The 10,393-nt window shown below is 46.1% G+C and overlaps 2 protein-coding genes across 2 annotated transcripts; both read right to left on the reverse strand.

Annotated features, from left to right (window-relative positions):
- Positions 1–52: 52 nt before the first annotated feature.
- LOC124686023 (protein Rf1, mitochondrial-like) lies at positions 53–2,143 on the reverse strand. Its single transcript, XM_047220031.1, has one exon. It carries the CDS (start codon positions 2,138–2,140, stop codon positions 224–226), a length of 1,917 nt encoding a protein of 638 aa, XP_047075987.1. The 5' UTR covers positions 2,141–2,143; the 3' UTR covers positions 53–223.
- Positions 2,144–4,626: 2,483 nt separating this feature from the next.
- LOC124686024 (CASP-like protein 4A2) lies at positions 4,627–7,270 on the reverse strand. The gene is made up of 3 exons (XM_047220032.1): positions 6,460–7,270; positions 6,207–6,342; positions 4,627–4,930 (listed from the first exon to the last, which is right to left on the reverse strand). The coding sequence occupies exons 1-3, from the start codon at positions 7,140–7,142 to the stop codon at positions 4,739–4,741; spliced, it is 1,011 nt and encodes a 336-aa protein (XP_047075988.1). The 5' UTR covers positions 7,143–7,270; the 3' UTR covers positions 4,627–4,738.
- Between the last annotated feature and the right edge of the window lie 3,123 nt (positions 7,271–10,393).

A 10,393-nucleotide genomic window follows, 5' to 3' on the forward strand; every position in this document is an offset into this window, starting at 1 on the left:
ATTTACCAATCATAATAACAAAGTATTTGGAGAACATCAAGACAACGAGAGCATAAGCATGCTAAGGAACAAGTGATGAGTAATAACACTAGGGCTCATGCCATCTGATACCATAGTATCAACTACTCTGAATGCTTTCTCCATCTTGGCGACTAAGCAATATTCATCGATCATTGAAGTAAATAAAACATGATCAGGCCTCTAACCAGCGCGGATAATAAAGTCAAACATAGTGTGTTCTTCCACTGCCCTTCTGTGGCCTACGCCGAATACCCTTGTTCTTCATTTCAGTAAACAATTCATTGGCTTTCACCAAATCACCTTGTCTAAAGTAACCCTTGATCATGCACTCATAAACATCAGTGTCATGTGGTACTCCCATATCAATCATCTCACTGAATTTGTCCATGGCATCATCCATCCTGCCCATTCTGCAAAATGCAGCTATCACAATTAAATATGTGACCTGATCAGGGTTCACACCATGCTTCAACATATCTTCGAAGACAAGCATTGCTGCGTCCATCTTTCCGCACTGAGCATATGCACCAATCAGTATGGTGTAAACAATGAGACAGGGTACAACTCCGTCTCGTACCATCTGGTCACGGAGATCATTCATATCAACAAGGGATCCTTCCATAGCATACCCATTAAGCATAATAGCGTATGAGACAACATTAGGTTTATGGCCCTTTTCAGCCATGGAATAAAATAATTCTGCAGCTTCTTTGATTCTTCCGGTCTTGCAAAGATAGTCCATGAATGAGCTGCATGTAAAAATGTCCCACATGATACCTTGAGTTTTCATTTCTTCCGACAACCTAGCGACTTCTTCCAACTGGCCCGAAGTGGAATATCCATGGATCAGGCTGCTATATGTCACCGTATCCGGCCGAACACCATTATCAACCATTTGCCGAAGGACCCCCTCTGCCTTGTCCATTGCTCTTGCTTTGCACTGCCCATCAATAATGGAGTTATATGTCGCCACATTAGGCACAACCCCCTGCTGTATCATTTCACGGAATAGATCCAAAGCTTTGCTTATTTCACCCTCCTTCAAGAAGCCATCAATAAGCGTGTTGTATGAGACAACATCGGGTTTATGGCCCTTCTCAGCCATGGAGTAAAATAATTCTGCAGCTTCTTTGATTCTTCCGGTCTTGCAAAGATAGTCCATGAATGAGTTGCAAGTAAAAACGTCCCACATGATACCTTGAGTTTTCATTTCTTCCAACAACCTAGCGACTTCTTCCAACTGGCCCGAAGTGGAATATCCATGGATCAGGCTATTATATGTCACGGTATTCGGCCGAACACCATTATCGACCATTTGCCGAAGGACCACCTTTGCCTCTTTAATTTCGCTTGCTTTGCACAACCCATCAATAATGGAACTATATGTCACCACATCAGGCACAACCCCCTGCTGTTTCATTTCATGGAATAGATCCAAAGCTTTGCTTATTTCACCCTCCTTCAAGAAGCCATCAATTACCGTGTTGTATGAAACCACGTTGGGAGAGTGGTCAGATCCTTTTTTGGTCATCATCCGGAGCAGGTCAAGCGCACGCTGGCTCCTCCCGTTGTTGCAGAAGCCCTTGAGAATTATTGAGTAGGAAATGACATTAGGCAGATCGTCGGGCATCTTGTGTAGCAGCACGTCCAGAGCCTCCTCCGTCCTCTTCATGTCACCAAGGCACTTCAATAAATTGTTGAAAGTGATGACGTCCTCCCTGATACCTGTCTTGAGGAGGTGGCCGAAGAAGGCAGGCCCTAGGTCCGGGCGGCGTGCACGGTGGCAGCAATCAATCAGTATGTTGTATGTGTGAACGGTGGGTGCCGTCACCACACGTTGGCCTGCTCGGGCCATTTGTTTGAAGAGGGCGATGGCCAGGGCAGGGCCATCGGGGCAGGCGATGGAGGGCGGGGCACGCGCGAGGGCGGCGAAAAAGCCGTTGAGCGCGCGTCCTGGTACCTTGACGGGTTGACGAAGCAATTTGCCGAACAGTTGGTGCGCAAGCTCCGGACTGAGCGTCTCCGAGCCCAGGCGATCCTTGAATTCGTTCAGCAGCTGATAGCCGGGTGAGGGGCCGTGGTCGTGGAAAGAAGGGGAGCGGGGTCGGAAGCGTGGCATTGCCGCCGCCGCCGCCTAGGAGGTCGCGCTCCCTCCTCTAGCGGCGGTGAATGCGGACGGCAACGACCAACCGCCGGCCCTCGCCCTGGTGGAGACGACGACGGAAGACTCCGCAGAGCTCTCCGTCCTTCCTGCAGCGGCCGTGAATGCTGGAGCGCGCCGGCAACGACGAACCACCGGCGCACACCCTGGTGTGAGGAAGGCGGACGGGGCTGGGGTTTGAGTGGGGAAATTTTGCATCGGAATGGAGGTCATGAGACTGGGAAGGGTTATTCTCCTACAACGAGGCGACAGTTGAATATAATCTACGGTAAAGAAAAAACAACCGGGTAGATATATAAAGCATTGGATTAATAAAAAAACTAACCGGATAGATAATACTCCACTTATCCTGATTGGTAATGTCAACCGTTCTAGCATTTATACAGTGAAAATACTTTTATACTTACATGTATATGTATAAGTATTTCTGTCACCGTTTGTATGGTTACGAAAACTTTCTGTTTGTGTGACGACTCTGAAAAGATGCTCTTCTATTCCAAAAGCAAATGTTCACGACTCTGAGAAAATGTCCGTATATTTAAAATTAGGATAATTATGGTCAAAGAAAAATATTTAAGTATTTCGTAAGAATGTTCCTGAATTTCGAAAGAAATGTTTTCGCATACTTAAATTCATTTATTCATCTATTTACCATACAATACTTACTACTTTCAAATAAAGCGTATGTGTACTCCATACAATTATTAAATATGAAATATATGAAATAACAATAAAAATGTATGCATATTACATTAAGCGTTCACAAACTTCAAAGAAAATGTTCTCGTGTACATATAAATATGTTGGCATCAAAACATAAATAAGAAATATAAAAAATATTAATTAATCATGAATTCCAAAATCAATGTTGCTACAAAACATGCGTCAGTGCCCACTGTTTCCAATATAAAGTTTATTTTATAACAATAAAAGGGTAATGATCTCATGTGTTGAAGATAAAACTACAACTTGGACTCCACAAGCCTCTCGCCGGCATCAGCAACTCCTCCGATGACCAGGGTCATGGACCGGTAGACAATTATTTCTAGAAGTACCATCAGCATATGCCTCACCATGACACCGATAGAGGCACCTCAAAAACCTACAAAACCTAGGACTAAAACACACACATATAAGAACTTGACCTCCCCTTCCCCTCGCGATGTTAGGACGGCGATCGGAGGGAAGGGGAGCGACAAAACGCAGACGGCGAGAGGAACATGAACCGCCTCGACCAAGCGGTTGTTTCTCGCGAGACGAGAGCGAGTGTATCTGGCCGAACTAGTACAGAAGTGAGAGGGGAGTTCTGCCAAACGAACCATATTCTTTTACTTAATCAGTGGCAGGTGTCGTAATTTTGGCCAAAAATTAAGGGCAACAAAAGACGAACAAACAAGAAGCTTTATTTATTTATTACTCCCTCTGGTCCTAAATATAAGCCATATAGTTTTTGGCACGGAAATTAAGAAACACACTTTTGGAAAAAATTACATCTTGTTTGGTTAGGATTAACCCTAGGCAATTAACGTGAGCTAATAGAGGACTTTGCATAAGCTAAGAAAACATAATCAAATCACTAAAAATATTTTCCATGCAAGTGGGGCAACATAGTAAACCTTATATTATGGAATTTTTCTCAAAACACTATATGGCTTATATTTGGGACCGGAGGGAGTATTAGTTACGAATCTAGGTTCTATGAAGGCGTACCCAGTGCTGAAAGCTCTTACAAATTGTGTGGTCTGGATAAGGGTATTTCTATTTTCTAGGCTGCCTTTCTCTTGCTTTTTATTATGCAAGGAGGCTGATTTGACCAAATGTAGATTCTATGAAGCCAAATTTAAAATTAGAAATCACAAATAAACTACAAATGGAATTTTGGCTGGATCCACTTGCATCTCTAGGAACTAGGGTGCCCTCGCCCTTGGTAAAAGGAAAGAAAAAAAACACGACCGCTGGCCTTGCTCGGAGGGACATGTCCTCATAGTTGCCGACATTGGCCCATGGATACCTTAGTAAGGATATGTCTTCATTGTGACCAAAGTGTACTTATGAATATTTTTTGTTACGACCAAAAATTGGTCTTTGTTTGGACTAGCCAATCTTTGCATTTCAATGCTATTTTATCACGTCATGTTCATTTTTTCTATTGCCAATCAAAATCTCAACCAAAATTTTATCTAGCCAATCTTTAGTAGGGAAACAATTGGTTTGGTATTTGTTCTCTGTACATTACATTTAGTTCATCCACGATACATATTGGTTCTTTGAAGCAATTAGATCTAGATTTTCTAAATGTAGAAATAACAACAGCTCTAGATCATGTCTTGACCAAAACAACGTATATTCTTGAAAAATACTGGTACTTCGGTATTATAATTTTGAAAAACAATCACAGAAACTTACACCAACAGCAATGGACACAGATATATCATTACCGGAAGTATAGAATTGAGCACTTACTTTCATTCGATCCATTTACAACATAACAAAGTCTGCACTGAAATTTTTGTCCACAAATGAAAATTAGCAACAGGTTATTATTATTACAAGCAGCTAAAGATCTCGGCGGAACAAATTGTACGCAGAGATGAGGGAGTTGATGGCAAAAACCATGAATGCTAGGAAAGATATGACGATGGAGCTGTTCGCCATTTTCGGGAAAGGATCGTTCCCCCAGTTGTCAACCCAATCGCTTACCCGAGCAGTTGCTGATGATGAGGAGGATATCAAGAGGTATGCCAACACCTGCAATACAGATAAAAAAATGGAATAAATCAATATTGGTATCTCCATGCAGCGATTCAAGAAATTACTACTCATAACAGTGTTGGGCAGGACAAGTTTATCTCAAGCAAAACGGAGTAGAAAACTAAGAACCAATATGTTAGCATGCAGTCTGTAGAAACAACCAAACATGAAAGCTCCGCCAGAGGATTTGGTTTAACTGTGACAGAGTGAATTATGTTTTAGGGATCTATGTATCTCAAGATTTAGCTGGCAGCAAGCAGAAATAAATGAAGAATAACATGTAACCAATGCATAGTTTAAATGGCATATTCCTCCTACTTTTTGTCCTTTTCTTAGTTTATTTGTACAAGTACCCATCTAAACCATTTGCCTGATCACTGACAGATATACAGGACATGATGTGGTAGTGCTCAAAACCAGGTCCATATATCCACACATGAGAGAAGTATCTGTGACTTAAACTGAAATAATATATACAAGGATACACCTAAGGGCTAATCCAGTATCATCACAATGAAAGTTCTAGCAGGAAGCACCCAATTAACAGTATCCTCATGAAAACCATTTCTCCCAGTACTAAATCTTCAGGATCAATGACTAACTGTAGTGTTTGACTGTTTGGATTTCAGAACACAGTTGTTTGTGACAGAAAATGGAAACTTGTCCCTTTTTTCTTTGGAAGACATCAATAACTCTCCAATTCTCACTTATTAATAATTCCCCCTTTTCGAATGAAACAAACATATGAAGACCTGACCAAAGCACTTGTTGTCCATCGTATATGAAGTATGACGAGCACTCTAGACCACAAGGCAATATGCATGCAACACCTAATCAGCCAGTTTGCAATAAGCAGCAATGGTACATCGAGGTATTACTCAACTAGAACCAAAACAAATACTACTAGTGTCTCCCATAAAAGTTGACCTAGACTTGTATCCAACTACTGTACCATAAACAGCTAGTAATAATAATATGGCTTCATTCAGATTTCTCAATATTTGGTGCGAGTTAGGACACTCAGAACGTGCGCATTTTGAGCATATATGGGCGATGAGAGTATAAACATGCTGACAGGGATTGCAGAACAAAAAGAAGCACAAAGGAGTAAATCAATAATCACAAGAAAGAGATCTTCAGGAGCTTAGACTTTGCTTCACCGTGATGACTTGGTACCTTATTACCCTTATTCCATTGTAACACCACCTGGCTTGCAGGTTGCACAATGCTAAAGGTACCTACGAAAAGGAGCAAGAGGCTCTGAGAGGCAAACCTGATCCATGGCGAAGTCAAAATAATCGCCCTTGGGCCGGGGAATCAAATGCTTCTTCCTCGTCAAGTGTGCAGCAATCGCGAAGAACTGGAACACCGAGTACAAGAATCCGATCACGTTCACCGCCTCCGAGTACCTAATCAGCAGCATAACACAGTCGCGCAAAGGGATTAACAATCTAGGAACCCTAACCCAACACCAGGAGATTTGGTGACTTGAATTTTGGAAGGGGGATTTTTCTTATTTTGCTTACCGCAGCTGGGTGTAGTTGCTGTAGGAGTCGCGGGCCCAGCCCTTGCGGGTGTCGGCGGCGAGCACCGCGAGCGCCGCCAGGCAGAGCCCCGCGGCCGCGACCCGCGCCACCATAGCCGTCCGCTGCAGCGCCGCCGTGCGGCGTTGCCTGTACATGACGTCGGGCACGACCCTGCGGTCCCGTTCGGCGGACCTAGCCGTCGCCGACGCCGGCACCGGCGGCGGCCCGCCCCGCGGCGGCGGCGAGGCCTGCACGTGCGGCAGCTGCGGCCGCAGCTTCGGCTCCGGCGGGACCCACTGCTGCGGCTGCGGCCGCGGCCGCGTCTGCGGATACAGCGGTGGCGGCTGCGGCTGCTGCTGCCTAGGCGGAGGAGGGCGGCGGCGGTCCTTGGTGCGGGTGCCGTTCCAGGAGTACCACGACCGGCCGTCTCCCGCGACCTCGGAGGTGCGCTCCGCGGCGCGCGGCGGGATGTACTGGGCGGCGTTGGAGATGGCGACGGTGGTGGTGGAAGGCGGAAGCGGCGGGGAGTCGGGGTCCTCCTCCTCTGACCAGTCGCTGCCGCCCGCACGCTGCTGCTGCTGCTGCTGCGCCGGAGGCGGCGCCGGCGCCACGGGTGGATCCTCGGGATCGCCGCCGGCTGCGCGCGGCGGCGGCGGCGACGGCGACGGCTGTACCTCGGCCATCAATTTGGGGAGGATCGGTTGGTTGGGACCTGGGCTGGGAGGGGAGTGGGGGTTTCTCTGTCGAGCGCTTTGCTTCGAGGTGGTGCTGGGTAAAGTTGTGAAAGAGTTGGGATACTTGGATTGGAGGATCTGTGTACCACCGCGTGCTGTGTGTAAAGTGATTCTACAATCTATAGCTTTAGCCGCCATACAATTCAGCCAATATTCTTGTGTTCCAATAAGTATTTTATACACAAAAATCCCTGCAGAAATAAATTCGTAAAAGTTTCACCAACTTATGAACCCTACAGTTGCACAACAAATTTCAATTATAATTATTACAAACTCAAGATAAATACAAATCTTTAAAAAAACTGACACAATCTTAAAGTGGGCCTAACTTCAAATTTCATGCATGTGAGTTTTAGTAGTAATAATTGTCTAACATTTTTCCCTCCTTCCCAAACCGCTCGCGCGAGGTGGTTCCAGGGGACCAAATTCTAGCCGCCGCAGACTCCTATTTTCGATGTCTCCTAGTCGCCACTCCCGCCGACGTTGATGTTGGGCGAGGCCGGTGCACCCTAACAGCCCCCCTTTGCGTGCGTGAGGGAGGACGGGGTGCTTCACTTGTGCGGCACGAGGTGGAGGCGTGGGGAAGCTGACCAATGAATTGAAATAAGGCGGCGTCGTGATGCGGTGGCGCCTCCCTTGATGTGTGGGTGCGGAAATGTAGGGCGACACGGGTTTGCCGCCATGGTGACGATGGCACTTCATAGCTTGGCCAGGAGCGATAGGAGCACCCAGAGTGTGTGGGACGGGGGTCACGTAAGTGTCGGGCTCGCGGATGCCATCCAAGAGGTGCCAAGGCGGAAGAATGAGGTGGTACACGACCAATTCAGGCCCATATGGGTCCTTTTTGGGCCATAGGGGCCATGGTCGTGGCAGTTGTTTGCTTGGAGGTGAAACAGTTGATGCGCGTGTTGCGGCCCTTGTGAGTCATCCATACGGAGGTCTGGAACTACTAGTTTCTCGTCCGTGGGAAAGGTGGATGGCGATCTCGGTCTTGTAGAGATTCGGTGGACAAATATGTTATGGCTACGTTGGCGAGGTGTTGAGAAGACGGCAGTGTCAACAACAAGGATGGTTGCCCCAGTATGGTGTGTAGAGATGGACGTGTGTGATAATTCGAACAAAGATTTGCCTATCTTCAGTCGGTGTTGGTGGTGACGGCGCTCGTGGGTGTCATTCCCCTCTCTGGAGGCGTCACTAAGGTTTTTCTACACTTCTCTTACTCTCACTGAGGTTTGGTAGATGTCTCCAAGAAAAATCCTAGGTGCAGAGTTGGATTGGAACGATGACGGTGTCATCAATGTCGTCCCTCCGTTGGGAGAATCGCGTTTGGAGACACGGCTTGGAGGTTCTAGGTTGCGCTCCTTCGGTGCTCGTTGTTGTCCAAGGTTGATCTTCAGGGGCGCAATGTACAATGCCACCGGAAAGTCCAAGATGATGACATCCACTTGCCATCTCATTTAGGCCTCAAGGATGGTTGGTGCGTCGACATGGTAAGTACAATCGAAGATGTTGATCTTCTGAGGCCACTGATATCGATCAAGATGTGACTTTGTTGCTCACTATACAACATGCTCATTTGTGTTGTAGTAGTAATATCCGTGATGGCGGTCTTCGGACATGCTCTCTTTTGAAGTTCGTAATATACTTTTTTTCAACCTGTTATAGTATTTAAGATTCTGTCTTCTATAAAAATACGGTATGCCTTGTCGTACTCTCAAAAAAGTAATAAAATATATAAAAAAATAGATTGTTGATAAGTTCCACTTCTACTCTCAAACTCTGTTGCATTGTGCTTTTCTACTTTCAACCATTTCACATGGCTTTTGTCGCATTTATGACACTCACATTTATATTTATGGTTACGAACACCTAATTGTCACCTGAGACAGAAATTTCCGGGGCAAGAGAGGATTTTGTGCAACTAGTTGCCCATGCAACCGATACTCATGGGTTTTGGTTTTGGTATGTGCACTTCTCAAAATTCACCGAGTAATTTGATCTAGACAAAAGGCCACCGGAAGTTCTATTATTGTTACTCTCTTCATGTATACAAAGATGTCGGAGATTTGTTTAAATTCAAACATATCCAGACACTCTTTACATCTAAATTTTTTTTAATAAATTTGCGACATCTTTTTATAGAGCAGAGGTTAGTATATGTTTTTGCATATGCACAAAGGCCATCATCCCTGAATTGTACGTATTTAGCAATTTTTGAAACAGGGATGCACGGGCAACTAGCTAACTAGTAGCCGAAATTACTTCACACCAGTCCTAAGTATCTGTTCGTTGTCACATGTTAGTGTGACGGAAGTTTTACTTTTTTGACAGTGACATGATGTTCTGTTTCTTTAGCTTGTTTGTTAAATTAGTTACCGCTTGATCACTTTGTTGTGGGCTTTGTAGTACGACACCAGTCACACCACTACCAGCTAGGTGGACCATCTTTCCTGTTTCCTGGATTCTTTTCTCCCGCCCTCGGCTATGTGGTTTACGGCACCCCGCCCTGCATTTTTTTTTTCGATTTTAACTCAAAATGTGGCCCGAATCAGGAGTGGCAACAACCGAACTAAAGCATTTCGTAGAACGCAAAAGTTGCTTACCTCTGTTTCTCCTTGAGCTTGCACCAGCAGACGAGGTAAGCGACGAGGTCCTCCTATAGTTTCTATGGTACTTCCTGACTCGGGAGCCTGGCCGCCTCGCCGACGCTGCGCCTAGCCGTCGTGGCATCTCCTCCACCTCGCCAACGCGGCATCTCCTCCTTGCCACCGCGGGGAAAGAGACCAGCGCTAGCCCCACTAGGCACCTCCTCCAGATTCATGCGCTGGCTTCCGCTGATACCATCTACATCTAGGCTACGGCCAGTATGATTAGCAAAGGGGAAACACGCCGGCGTGGGAGGAGCAGAGGCGCCGTCATGCTCACGTAGGTCGAGGCACCACAACCCTGACCCTGAGGTGGCGGAGAGACGAGAACCATCGAGGGGTTGCGGCTGGAGACCCGAAGCCGGAGGAACGGGACCAAGACGGCACAACCAGAGGTCTCCGCTCAGCGCTTGAGTTCGTTTTCAGCTGGAGCTCACTTCACACAGGGGATGGATACATAAGGGGGAAGATAAGGAATTTGTACAGAGCGGAAGGGTCCTTGTATTTCCGGTTGTTTTTCTTTTGAGAAAAACCAACGCTAGGGGTATGGAAATA

This window comes from Lolium rigidum, chromosome 2 (assembly GCF_022539505.1).
Source record: "Lolium rigidum isolate FL_2022 chromosome 2, APGP_CSIRO_Lrig_0.1, whole genome shotgun sequence".
NCBI classification, from domain to species: domain Eukaryota; kingdom Viridiplantae; phylum Streptophyta; class Magnoliopsida; order Poales; family Poaceae; genus Lolium; species Lolium rigidum.